Raw genomic sequence first — 14957 nt, 5'->3', positions numbered from 1 at the left:
GAATTGCCAACGATTGATCGACCCTTTGCACCATAAACCAACGGAGCCGCACCTTCAGTGCCACCGCATCCAACGGCGGGCGTGCACAATTCGCCTAGATGTGTATCATCCTGCAGAACGAATTGTACTTGCAGCTCGTGTTGATCGTGCGCGGACCGTTCATGTTGATCGCGCGTTGACCTCACCTTCTCCTTCAACTTTGATGGACTGTATTTTACCTTCAGTGCCGCAATGTTAGCTTGTAGCCTTTTTTCTATAAGCTCCTTATCTATGCGGGCTTTTGCTTCAGCCGCAGCTGCCTCCAGTTCCAACCGTCTCCTTGCTAGACTCGCTGCCTTCGACGATCGCAGTCTATTTGATAAAAGCGCAGCAGTTGAACAATAAGTGGTCGCCTGACGACCGGTACTGACACTTTTATCCCGCGCCTTATGCGCGGCGTCATCTTCACCTACCTCTTGGTTCCGTGTCTGCCTAAGCCGTTCCGTAACCAATAGCTGGCTTAGACAAGCGTTTCGTACCTCCATATATTTTGTGTCGCAGATTCTCGTACATAAGATCTGGCTCGAAGACCACTTTGTAACGGACGAAACAAAACACAGAAATATTCGGTGAAAATGAGCTCTTCGGGACGTATATCGGTACAAGGGATGTAGACAGTTGGGTAATTCGTAACGAACTGGGCTTATTCAAAAATCTGTCAAAACTGACAGTTTCCCTTGAACGTTATACGTTCCGTTGTTTGCTCGGCCCGTTTATTTTATTAAATACATACAATAAGGTCGGGATTTTCTTTATAAATATAATAATAATTTGCGTCGCTAACACTAACCTAATGCATTTTTTACTGCTGCTGTACCTGGTGGCAACAACAAGTGGCGATCACAATAGATGATCGAAAGCGGTCTACTTGATACAGGGACCTCATGAAGACCTGCAGAGCGACACCTAAGAAGAAAACTTAGGCATAGGTCTTAAACATTAAGCGCCTCTAATTTTGCGAAATACCATCTGGACTGGAGCACAGCTATGCTGCTTAGTAGTAGACATATGCCATTACGTCAATTGCATTTACGCCAATTACGAAATGACAACAAACCCTTAAACTGTTAAGGTGCCTCATTAGACAGCTTGGAGTTACACAGGCGACGAAAGAGATAGAAATGTACTTAAGCATTAGAAATTATAATGAGAAATAAGAGAAACTACGCAGAAAAAAAATTATGTTATTAATAGGCAGGAACAAAATATATATTCTTGACTATAATGTTCAAACTTTTTGTATGTGATATTAATAGCGAATCCGAAAAAAATATGAACGTAGCATACCATAATGGTGGATCCTGCCAACTTTAATGGCCATAAAGAAATTGTTCCTGGGACTGTAAGAAGTAAATTAATAAAGAATATTTATGCGATAATCTAAAAATGTGTTTCCACAGCGCTTCTTCGTAGTAGACGGTGGTATACTAGTCTACGCGCGCTCCCCTACGGACGTCGCGCGCGGACGCTTGCACGGCTCGGTGGACGTCGGCTTGTCCGTCATATCCGCCAAGGCCAGGCGGCGGCGGATAGACATAGACGCGGACGAATTCATTTACCATTTGCGGGCGAAAACGCCGGACGTTTTCCGGACGTGGCTGAATGTGCTGAAGACTCATAGGTAAATCTTGATTTTAACTAGTGTGCAGATTCCGCCACAACTTTATACTGTGTGGTGGAGTCTATGTTATGACCATACCACTGCCAAATGCGCCAACACATATACGCAATGATTGGATGTATGTACTTTATTGGGTCTCTTTTTCGTCCCATCGCATCTAAAGAAAGAAAGAGCTATATTTTCGATGTAATTTTTTTGGTTTTAGAAAAAGGGAAATGTGAAGAGAAAAGGCTCTTCATGAGATATCTCGGGGTGCACATCTTAACACCTAATAAATTACATTTATCCAATAAATGCACAAAAGTAACGCGTCCGATTGTTGGCATGATTGATGAATACTCCTTAATAATTCTTAATATCTCTAACAGGTTATATAGACAACATTTGCTTACATTCGGTGCACGGGAATCAGTTCCTAAAATTCACGCACCCCTTGAAGATTTGCCACCTACAGATACATCATCACGTAAGTATTACATGGGTATGTTTTATTTATGCGTTATGATACTATAATCCCTGTAGCTGTAATAATCTTTATTTGTAGATGACTACATATATCACTGTTCTACCAAAATAATTTGTCCTTCCCTAATCCCAGATTCTGTTTCCGTAGATGCATCCGACTACTTCAATAGTTCTTTAGAAAATATACGAAATAGAACTCATTGGAATGTACCGCAAATAATACTAGCCTATCCAATTCTCACTTCTCCTCCTAACGTTAATAACTTTTTCCAAAAACATGAACATACCAATGTAAATGAAACATCTAATGCCAAAGATCTTCGGATTATTACTAAAAACAATCAGAAAATGCCCTTAAAGTATGATTCTGCATGCAGCATGTGTAACACGCATTTAAGTTTATGTTCATTTGATCAAAGCAACGTTGGAGAAAGATGCCAAAATATGAATACTGAAACTGTTAATAAATTGCATATATCATCTCTAAAAATAGAAAAACAAATTCAGAATATAAATACTGACCTGGAAAATACTTTTCAGTCACCTGAAATAATGTCCTCGCTTTTGGGTAAATATTCTGTAAACTCCCCTAATGTAAAGACAAATTCATTATCTAATGCTAATGCACATTTATTAAATAGAGGTATTGAATTTGATAACTTAAAACAAGTCAGCGATAAAGATGGACTAAGAATTCATATTTGCAATCAAAAAATAGAAAATACAAACACACAGACGGTTCTTTTATTTCCTCAGAAGTATCAGATACTTAATAATCCAGTTATAAGGAAAAGTAAAAAGTCTACTAATCTTGTCAAATATAAAAATATATGTGAAGAACCTCCCCTTGAAAGGCAATTAAATACATTTAAGATATTGGGAAAGTGTAAAGGGTCATGTGAAACAGATAATATAAATGTAATCAAAACATCGATAAAAAATATGAATACTACTCAAGCAGATGTAGTTAAGACTGTGCATGTAGGACTGCAACACACATTACCTGCTTCCGAATACGACAGCGTCGCAGAAAAACTTATGATTACCATTTTTCAGAACTTCAAAAGTTATAATGAATCAAATAGAAATGTAAATATAAAAGATTACTTAAATCAAATCGTAAAAGAACTCTATGATATAAAATTGGAACGCTCTGATGTTCATCCTGTTAAAAATTTATTCAGATGTCTATTAGAATATTGGCTAAATAATACCACACATTCAAACTTTAACCAAATAAATAAAATTACTAAATCCATAGAAAGACAATCCAATAAATATTTTATGAAAGATGAAACGACGTCTAATTATATTGTAAGAAGCGTCGCTAAATCTATACAATTTCATGGTATCGATGATCTGATCAAAGAGAAAGTCAACGGATGTGATGAAGTAAGCTTTGAATATAATGGTAAGAAATATAAATTACCTACCAAATCAATTAATAATAGTTTTGATAAAGAAAAACGCCTTTCAACGAAAAGACGACAAGACCTTGAAAGAATTTTGAAGAATACTGTATGTGTATGTAAAACAGTAAGCAGTGGTGACAGTAGAGATATTGACATTAAAATTACTAAAAAAATGATCGACAGTCTTGATTTGAACCTTCAAAAGATTATAGACAGGCCTAATGAACAACCTTATTTCGAAAATTCTAGTTCTTCTATTGAATTTCCGAAAATACAGGAAACTATGAATCATCTAATTAGTGAAACATCTATACCGCCTGATTTTGCCAAAGAATTTTTAGCAGCATATTTAGATTTATTACATGATAGCGAAAATAATCATGATAGCCCTTCGTCTTCAGAAGAAAAGTTTAATGTATGTGAGCCCAAATGTGATGTTCAAGCTGAATCTATTCAAAAGAAAGTGTCAATTAACTTATCGACCACAAAAAAATCTAAAGAAAATGACAAACAAAACAGAGAGCAGCTACTTGACCCTGGTCAGTTATATTTGAAAAACGTTTTAGATAAAATAACAATTCACTCTTCAGATGAAAGAGTCTCATCAATTTCTACGACAGTAAAAGAAAAACCACTAAAGGCAAAACCAATTAGCTTAAATTTAAGTTTTGTTGACAAGGATTTTGATATCAGTGACTCTAATAAAATGTTTCATCCTAAACTTATTACCCCATATTTAAAAATTCAAAATACCATTGACATCGACGATAACGCAAATTGCAATATAAATCTAAATCCATATATTAGTAGCGTCGATAGTTGTCATAAAGATATTCAAATTAACAAACTCGAATTGAAACATTCATGGAGTGATGGAACGTCTAATGCACATCGTCCGCCAGACTTATCTTCAAATTATACTAAACTATATCATGCGTTCTACGATGATGAGAATTTTAATCAAACTGGTCTAAATGAAACACAATTCGGCGCTATTGGAAATATTAATACGACCCTTGCTGATGACTGCAAATCATGTTATATTATGTCTCTGAAGGGGACTGTATTGACATCGAAGTTAATGCATTCGAAAAATGATATAAAAATGAATGGTAACGCAGTTAATGCAGATGAACAAGAACCTAGTTGTTCTTCTTCGGTAAGAGATCATCAAGAGGAATTATCGATTTTTGAAAACATTCCTAAATTGATAGATGAGAAATTTATATTACAATTATTAGAAAATGTATGTACCTTATCCAAAAACTTGCCTACTTTGCACAAAGACATTAACAGTTTATATTTGAAATTACGAAAAAAGCACGAGAAACTTCTAATAATTTGCAACAAAACTCGAGGTTTAGGTCTTTTAGGTAAAATTTATCAAAAAGATATTGAAGAAACTGGTACGCAATGCGACTACAATATGTGTCCAAAACAAAAGTCAGTAAATAATGCTACTAATACTAGTAATTATGATTTCAAAAAATCTGCTGTTGATGTGGCTATAGGTGAATCAAATATTCACTTAAATAAGCAGGCAAACTTTGATGGTAGTATTGATGTTAAAGAAAACAATATAAATACAATAAAATTAATGTCTAAAAATGAAGCTGTCGGTTATAATACACAAACTGAATCTTTACAATAAACTATCAATTCCAAAAACAGAACAAAGCACTTCAAATAATAGTTGCTGGCACAAGGCAATAGTTAAGAATGCCCTTAACAAAATCAGCTCTGACAAATACCGTGTCTGGAGTTCAAGCTTTGAAGATAGACCGCTGAAGTTAATAAACGTTGAGAGTTCCGATCATGTTGATAAAGTAGCTAATAATAAAAAGATGGAATCATTTGAAGTTGGACAAAAACCGATTTTAGCAGTAACAGAATTATCTCCATCTTTTAAAAAGAGCACACATTCTCAGAGTAACAAGAAAAGTAATTTTTTTAAAGATTTTGAATTCTATCATTTATTGGATCAGTATCACGACATCAAAATGTCTTCTTCATTGGGAAACATTGTTGTTTCGATGGATTCTGACAGCGGCGATGATCTGAAAACTATATTCAGATGTCCTAGCGGTCCTACTTATTTCTCCGGTTAGTTCCTATCGTATAATTTCCTAAATTAACAGGCCACCTCAACGTGTTTCTTAGGTGGTCTGTTAAGAAGTTTCAATTCTTGGCAGTCCAAACAATTTCGTTACTTTTGTGTTTTTTTTTGTTTATGTACGTGTGTGTGTTTGTACTAATCTGCATGCATTTTATATTTTTATATAGTGGGCTGTTTAAATTGTAGACTATAAATATCTAGTTATGAGAATGCTATTGTTATAGATTAGATGTTCTTCTAGAAAACTCATTTCGTATATCTCCAATCTTGTATCATGGTTGATTAATAAATTTGAAGTAAATATTTTACTTGTATTGGTTGATTTGAACCAGAGTTTATATTGTAACGTTCATTATCTTAGCAACCATGCTACTCCCTACTTCACGCATTATCTTCACACCCTTTAAAATTGAGAAAAGAGGACTTGACAAACAATCTATTATTCATTTTCTTCAAAACAAATACCCCGCAAAAATTTCAAGATGTCTGTCATAACATTAGCGCGTAAAGTTATGAGAATTTGATACTGATTTCTAATTTGTTAAGTGTATGAGGTGATCAAGTCCTCGTTCCTCTCACACCGCTGGGTGTCTGTACACGCATGTTCTGTCCCAGGGCTAATAAGCCCCGCGACGCCGGTGCGCGGGCCGCAGGCGGGCTTCGTGTCCGGCACCCCGGGCGGGCGCTTGGCCGGCTGGAGCATCGGTATGATCATCATCATGAGAATAATTAATCTGTAATGTAAAGGGAAATGCCCATAACCGGCCCAGACCTACCCTGACCACCTGACAACCCGACAGTGACACCCGACAAGACAGACATTTAAAAAAATCTTGATAAATCATTACTTTATCAAAAACAGTTTGCTACAACGTTTTACGATATTTAATTTGTCCACAACGGAGACAAGCTTAGATCGTTGACCATACAGTCCCGTCGTGACCACGATCCATGCAACTGGGTCGAAATATCGACAATAAAAATCTCGTCGTTTTATCGTGGTATGTACCCGTTTAAATATCATTCATAATGAACAACCACGAAATAAGTTTAAAATCATACAGCCTGAGTTTTACGATATTTTTTGAAGACTCATGATTAATTTGTTTGTTCGTTTTCTAGTTTGTTAAACGTCTTGGTTTACAGAAACAAATAATACAGCTTCAAATATTACTTCGCCGCTTTGGTAAACCAGCAATTTTGCCCTAGAAGAGTGATGAAAAAAATTGTCTTTTTTTTAAATCAAGAAACATACTTTTATTAAACCAATTATTTAACCAGATCCTTATTTATACATCAAATTATCATCTCCATATGTGTACTTTTATACGGGGATACACCTGGGTTCCCTGGGCCGACGTTGAATGGGCCGGTGGACATTCCCCTTTGAGACATTTTGGTCTCAGATAACCCAGATGTTAGAGCCAGTGTCAAGTCATAATCGTCAGGTCTGATGACTTGCCAGTCGGCAGAGGTATCGGTATGTTCATCATCAAGTTTAATTAATCAGTAATATAGCCTGTGTTGACTGAAGAACTGAAATAGAACCTGATACCGTCCGTCCTGGGCAGTCAGCGACAGGTCATAATCATTAGATCTTATCAGCTATTTGATTTGTTTCTTCTCACCAGAATCGAAGAACTATTGTGCTTGTTATTAGATTACATAAAACTGTTTATTCACGCAAAATTTCCAACCACATGGAATTTGTTCAAAATAAAATTTCACGATTTATAGTAAAGAAAATAAACATTATGTCCTGTGGCTGAGTCAAACAAAGTGGCTGTATTTGGTAAAAAGAAAAACGATGTTTTTCTCTGTCTGTGTAAGTGCCGTGGGCTCCTAGATGGGACCTCAGCGGCGTCACCAGTGGGTTTGGGTGAGAAGGAGTAGATGGGAAAACAAACGACGTAATGACTCCGTTAACTGGTCACAGAGTCGGGCGGACCCCTGGACAGCGTGTCGCGCGAGCTGGGGCAGGCGCAGCTGTCGCTGCAGCAGCTGCAGGGGTACCTGGACGCGCTGGAGCTGCACCAGCAGGCGCACCACGATACTGACGTAAGCGCCTGCAGCTTGTTCTGAACTTATTTTTAGCAAGATCTTTTTTGCTTGATTTTTTAGCACGAATTTGTTGAAAGATATTGATCGATGTTTCAACACAACGCCTAGAATTTCTACGCATTTAGCAAAACAAATTGAAAGGCTTCATAAATGGTTAGTGACTGTGCTCCTCTGAAGATATCTTACTGATAGCAACTTTTCAATCTTGACTGACCACCATAATTTTCGTTGAGTCGCCGTCGATAATCTAAATGGACTCTAACTTTAAATGAATTTGCATCAAATTCCTCTTCTTTCTGTAAATATAATCATAAATATTCGCAGGTATCACTGGAGGGCGCGTCGCCGAACGTCAAGAAGGACCGGCGCAAGTTCGGGCTGCGCAAGAAAAAGTCCAGCAACAAATGTGCTTCCGTGGAACTGGCTCCTCCGCACATGGACGCTTCCAATTCTCACATGGTATGTCTCGAAACCTTTCCCTAATCTTTGCCACGTCCTAAATGCTTCTTTAAAGTCTAGGCTTAAAACACAATATGTTCCAAAAATCGTTTAGTACGAGTTGCCTGGATATCCACCACTTAAAGATGTTCCCGTTCGTGGCGTCTTGCTGTCCTGTGGCAGAATGGTCTGAATCCTATTTGTAAAGCATGTACTTCATTATTGTTACAGGCTCTGTCCGCCCTCACAGCGCCACCGTCACCAGGGGGCGGGGCTTCGTCTATCCCCGCCTCCGCAGCCTCGCTTCCTATTGGTGAGTGTTATCCTGTCCCATTTACACACATGTACTTAAATGTTGTCGTCCTAGTCTGTCCTTAGAGATGCTATTGTGCCTGCTCGTTTATATATATAAAAGTTAGGGACGTTTAGTACAATATGAGAATATATGGAACCCAAAAATTTTAATTTTTATAGATACAATTAAGAGAAAAATCTTAATTCGAAAGTTTAGATATTTTTTTTCCATGTCTACATCCATTATATTAAAGTTCAATAAACAAATTTTTAGTATGACTTTTATTATTGTATTGTACTTTGCGTACACTAAAATTAACTTTACACCTTTGTTTCTAGTGGAATACTTGCCCTTGAGAATAAATGCACTGAACTAGTCGAGTCACTTTACAACAAGAATATTTAATAATACTTGCACAAGTTTACTATTTTGTATGTTTAGAATCATGTTGATGTTGTATTTTATGGTTTTACTTTGTTGATATAATGTTTTTTGAAAACTCAAGAGCTTTTTTAATTTGTGTGGGTAACTTTTAAATATTATGTCTTCTCAAAGGATTCTACGAGATCGGTAAGTCGATCGCACCGTTGACGGCCATTTTGATTTCATGTCAACACAAAATGGCGTCGATTCATGCACGAAACGCTATGCAATCAAATCGTGCTAAAGGCTTTTTATAAACAAATAATAATTAATCATCTTGTGATCATCATGTATCGTTATATAATGAATTATAATGTTAAAATGGTAATAACCAAGTGTCCACATTTTTTCAGAGAAGTCTAGTTTGGCGGCCATTTTGATATCGTGTTGTTTTACAAAATGGCGTCAAAATTTGCACATTAAGCTTAATATCAGCTGCTGACTAGCATTCTAATAAAATTAATGCGACTTTTGTTCAAGCTGTCATAAATAAAATTGACATCAGACTATTCAACCATTTTATCGTCGAAAAACAGATTAACAATGTTTTAACAAGCTCTTTCTTTAACTTTCCAGCTTTTCTTTCCAACTATCTGGCCTCCACTTTAGTTCGTAAGACTTTATTTTTTGTTTTGTTTTTGTTAGTTTTACCCTGTCCACATGATGTCCGATCGTATAGATTGTGCAACGTGCATGCCATGTTTTATTGGATCATATTTTAGATTAGTAAACGATTATACATTTAAGGAATGATTTTGATATTTCTTTAGAAACTAGTATTGTCAATCATTTAGTTACGATATATTTGATAGTGAGGTTAACAAATTCGTCTATCGTATATGTATATATTTATGTGTTTCGGGCAAGATTTACTTTGTCAGGATCGAAATGACGTAAAATATTCTTTATTTTAAAGATTTACAAAAAAAAATCGTACCGGAACGCTAAATCTGCCGGTAGGGTGGTAACAAAACAAGCCACGACCGAAGCCTTCCACCAGACTCCTATGCAGTTAGTCCTAGTTTGTCTACATGTATTTGTTAGTTGATATAGGTCGAAATATGATTTCAGAATGAACAGATTATATTAAGCATATTACGTACTGTGCGTGTGTCACTATGGCCTTGTCATGGTTATCATAAACTTTCCAGCTTATCTGAGATAAGGCGAGTCTGCTGATTATCTCATAGCTCCATTGTCTCGCGAGATTTAAACAACTTTTCAATACACTCTAATTCCTTAAAATGTGTATTAGTTGAGAAAAAAATATCCATACAAAAATCAATTAGAAAACCTCTTTTAGCTATTTCGTCAGTTAAAATCAGAATAATTTAAAAGTGACAATACAGTTTATGATAACAGCTTAACTTTAACCATCGATCTGTAAAACTTGATTGAACCAAGGGTGATTTTCCAAAAAAATCATCTATATTGAATGAGATTAGAGAGATTTGCATTGTCTCAATTCTAATGACATACGCGTTTCAAAGAGTTTTAATATACCTACAAAATTCAAAATAAAGCTATTATTCTTTTGTACTTTTTATATCTATTTATAAACATAAAATGTCAAGTGACAGTGGTGGATTTCTCGTGCCTATTGGAAAGTTGCTGTGCCAATACATGTTGAGGTTGTTAAGGGAATGTGAAGAGCGGTTTAAAAGTGAGTTGATTAATATGCTACTAGATTAGAGGTGTTAGTTACATATGTAATAATAATTAACTATGGATTAATGATACAGATATCTCATAAACTTAACTTAACTTTAGCAGCAGATTTATTATACGACCATGAGACCATTTGGCAGAAAAATTCGTATCTTTTAAAATACATACTCATAGTCAGCCAATTATGCATGGATCCAAAAAATAGCATGGTTTATTATAATAGGTACAGTATGTTGCAGTCCAAAATAGAACTGTATTAGTAGTTATTGGTTTTTTAGGAATTCGAAACGTAAAACAACAGAAATGAATAGACATCAAACTTAATAAAGCGTTGAGATGCTTAAACGACTTTATGTAGATTATTAGACAAACTTTAGTTGTTTTCTTTTATCACTAGATTTTAGTTTGCCATCGTTTTTATAGAGGATCCGTCAAAATTTAAATTTGTTTATTTCAAGTAGATTTTTATACAATAATTTAAATACGTCATGTTCATCATTCAACAGTGACTTTACCACCGATTTTACAGAAAAATGAAAAACGTCAATCTTTTTTTTTAAACAATGAACCACTCTTGTGTAAACAGGCCGGCTTTACTATAATATTATAAAGAGGAAAGATGGTTGTTTGCATTGAATAGACTCTGGAAGTACTGAATAGATTTGAAAAACTCTTTTACTGTTGGGAAGTTACACTATCCCCGAGTGCTATAAGCTATATTATCACCGTTTTCTACCGGGAACGGGAACCACCGCGTGGCGTCTGTAAATAAATACACGAGGGTAAAAGAGACAAATATATGGCAAGGGGTTACTTTTCCACGTGTCACTTTTAGATCTTCTATAACCTCATTATCACCATTAACCGATGGACGTCCACTACTGAACATAGCCTCTTGTATGGATTTCCAAACACGACGTTTCAAATTGCCAGCTTTTAACAGCTCCATGCAAATCGCTTTTTATCTGTCTCCCTTTTAATTCAATATGGGGATCGAGCAACACTGCGCGTCAGTTTCCAAGTCATTCGAAATACGGTTTTTAATCATTGAAAAGAGCGTGTCAACGGGTTGTCACGTGCATCCGCGCGATGATGCCGTGTTTGACGACCGGTCGCTACGGCGGTGTTTACGGGTTAACATAAGATATGTTTGTTTGAATGTCACATGTTTTCCAGCATGTGCGGCCACGAGGCCTCAGTCGCTGCCCGGCGCGGAGGCACTCAACGCGCCCGCGAGCCTCTGCAGCCTCACCCCAGACCAGCAGCTGAGGGAGGACTTCACCGTGCTGGCTAAGGATCTCGTCTGCAGTCTGAAGAATGTTGTGGCCACGTTGGTAAGCTTAAGCCTAAAGTCTTTCTCTGTTAAAAAAGAAATTTTGGCTTAGCCTGAAGAGCATTTAATTTGAATTTAGTAAAAAAAAGAGATTGATCATAAAAATGATAATTTGTGTGATTCTGAGAAACTGTCTGGTTGATTTAGTGGTTTTTGAATGAAACCTAACTTAAGTCGGGTTATAAAGTTGTTGGATGTTGACTGTAGGAGTTGATTGGTAATCCACAATGATGGTTAGCGTATTCGGTTGACCTTGCGGGGTGAGAAATAAGAGTCCTTAATATTCACTGTAATTCACTTTATTGTTGTATTTGTCTTATGCGCACACCGGTAAAGTAAGGACTGACTAATAGAATCGCCGTAAACTCGCATTACATGGCGGCTAAACTAAGCGCTGCGTCAGCCTCTACAAAGTATTCAACTTCTTTTCTCAGTTTTTTGGTGGAAGTTTCTAGGGATACCCAAGTGTCTCAACGAGCACGCTAAGCCAACGGTCCCGTTCATTATCACCGTTCATTATCACCAACACCAGATAGTGGGGTAACATTAACGATTACACGTTACAGTGTCAAACATCATTATCCTAAGTCCGTATTGGGTTAGCGTGGTTGGTCCAAATCTCCTCTCCTACAATGACCCTGTGGTTTTTGTTAATCTGATTTCGATATACCATTTGTATCTCTAAATACGTTGCACGTTTCTGCTGTGTGTAGCATTTAGAAAGGATATGTTCCAATTTTGTATGGAGGCTGGATCTTTATTCCGCGTGTCAACTAAGCAGAACAAAATTTTTTTTTATCTTAAAATGTATTTTTTCATTATCTGACAACATTAATTGAGATTTTTTAACATGGCATAATGCTAGTAAGTCACACCCTGACAGATTGTCAGTAATCTTCGCTTAGTCGCGTACGAATAAGGCATTTCTAAAGCAATTTAAGGATTTTTATTGTTTCATGCTTCTCTGTTTACGATTTAATGTTTTATTTTAACTTGTGTAATTTTGACATTCTACAATATTACCTGACATTGACAGCTTGCACCGTATATGAATTCAATTCCAGATATTTTTAGTTTTGAACACTTATACTGTACTAGCGGACGCCCGCGACTTCGTCCGCGTAAATTTCGATGTCAACTTTACTACTACCCCTACCCTACCCTACCCCTACCCCAACCGCTACATCTACCCTACCCTACCCCAACCCTACCCCTACCCTACCCCAATTGCTACATCTACCCTATCCTACCCCTACCTTACCTACACCCTACCCCCATCCTACCCCTACCCTAACCGTACCCTATCCCTTTCCTACCCCTATCCCACCTGTACCCCTATCTCACGCCTATCCTACCCCTACCCTACCACTTCCCTATCCTACCCGTACCTCTACCCTACCACTACCCTACCTCTACCCTTACCCTACCACTACCCTAAACCCGGTCGTAAACCTACCCTACCCCTACACTACCCCTACGCTGCCCTACCCGTACCCTACACTACCCTGTAACTTCTCTATCTTACTCCTACCCTTAGCAAAATCGGTCCAGTCCTTCGAGAGTGGTGGTATGACCAAGAGAAATAGAGACTTCTATGCTAATAATATAAAGAGGTAAAGTTCGTGTGGTTTTAGGAGGTAATCTCTGGATCTACTGGACCGATTTGAAAAATTGTTTTACCAATAGAAAGCTACGTTATTTGCGAGTGTTATAGGCTATGTTTGATCCCCATATTCACACGGGAACGGGAACTACGTAAATGAAAGCGCCGGGCGTCATATAGCGGAATTTCTGCGTCTTTTAGAAATTTTGTATTATCTCCGAAACTATTTGAGTAATTAACATACTGTAAAGGGCAAATCTTATCTCCATAATATCCTTGTGATTATTAAATAATTTATTTTGATAAGGATTTAAGTTAAGTAGCATAAATAATGACGCAAACCTAAGTATATAAAATTTATAATTTTTAAAACACAAAAGGTACTATATCTGCTAATATATAGAAGATAGATATATGGTGTCGCGGACTTTTTTGTAGAACTTTTAAAGATACATAAAGCCTCCATACATTAATTTCAATTTTACACAATGGTTAAGGCAGCGCATGCGAATAAGTATGCTTGAGAGGATTTTCGGTCCGACCTGTGTGACAAAAACTGTGTCAACTCGGCGAATATATATATCATACTAATATAAAATATAGCCTATAGCACTCCCCGATAATGTAGCATTCTACTGGTGAAAGAATTTTTTAAATCGGACCAGTAGTTCCGAAGATTACCCCATTTCAAAAATGTGACAAACTTACAAACTTACAAACTTTACCTCTTTATAATATTAAGTATAGATATAGGCCTATTTTGGGACAAATCTTTTACTTTCCATAACGTAACCCAAAGAATACATTAGTGCTGTCACCTTACACCCGACGGTAACTCGGTGCGCAGGTGCGGGAGCGCGGGCGCGCGCGCGAGGCGGAGGGCGCACCGCTGCTGTCGGCGCTGCGCACGGACCTGTCCTCCGCGCTGCAGCAGAACTCCGGTGAGCACGCACTCGCACGCTGACTCTATACATACATACAATGATTAGCTATGGACTTGTATCACACTCAAATTCGCCAATATTTTTTTCATTCTAAAAAGAATATTTGCATAATCCTATCCTTCCTACTAATATTAAACTCGAAAGTTTGTATGGATGTTGGGATAGATTTTACTCTGGATTATGAGACGAATATCTTAGCATTCCATGGATTCACCGTGCGGGTGCCGGGTCCATCGCGTGGTAGAGAGAAAAACACCAAGCAAAGTCCAGGACTTGTGACTACTGGATGTAGGGTTAAGGAATTCCTTGACGATCGATCAACATTCCCCTTCTCTGCTCGTGTTGTACATAAGCTACTTTTTATCCCGAAAAAATCCTTCGTTTCCCGAGATTTGCGAAAACTGATGATTTTGATGATATAAATGTTTATTACTCTTTCGCGCCTCAACTACTGAACCAAATTTCAGCTAATTCATACTTTTTATCCTGGTAAAATTCATGTTTCCCGAGGGATTTGTGAATAACTAAATTCCACGCGG

The 14957-nt window shown here is 37.1% G+C and overlaps 2 protein-coding genes across 2 annotated transcripts in view; both read left to right on the top strand.

The window, feature by feature from the left end:
• Nucleotides 1–14957, top strand: part of LOC112053008 (oxysterol-binding protein-related protein 6) — a gene marked incomplete in the record, with an annotated part of 46796 nt that overhangs the window by 16625 nt on the left and 15214 nt on the right. The window contains 8 exon segments of the mRNA XM_052885094.1: nucleotides 1440–1660; nucleotides 2029–2126; nucleotides 6269–6358; nucleotides 7590–7711; nucleotides 8039–8173; nucleotides 8384–8465; nucleotides 11715–11872; nucleotides 14322–14415. Of these exon segments, the coding sequence (XP_052741054.1) occupies nucleotides 1440–1660; nucleotides 2029–2126; nucleotides 6269–6358; nucleotides 7590–7711; nucleotides 8039–8173; nucleotides 8384–8465; nucleotides 11715–11872; nucleotides 14322–14415 (1000 nt within the window).
• Nucleotides 2141–6262, top strand: LOC128198674 (uncharacterized). Its single transcript, XM_052885097.1, has one exon. It carries the CDS (start codon nucleotides 2474–2476, stop codon nucleotides 5186–5188), a length of 2715 nt encoding a protein of 904 aa, XP_052741057.1. The 5' UTR covers nucleotides 2141–2473; the 3' UTR covers nucleotides 5189–6262.

The sequence above is a fragment of the Bicyclus anynana genome, chromosome 2 (genome assembly GCF_947172395.1).
Source record: "Bicyclus anynana chromosome 2, ilBicAnyn1.1, whole genome shotgun sequence".
In the NCBI taxonomy this organism is placed as follows: domain Eukaryota; kingdom Metazoa; phylum Arthropoda; class Insecta; order Lepidoptera; family Nymphalidae; genus Bicyclus; species Bicyclus anynana.
Note: the sequence above shows the minus strand (reverse complement) of the source record. Positions and strands in the feature narration are given on the sequence as shown.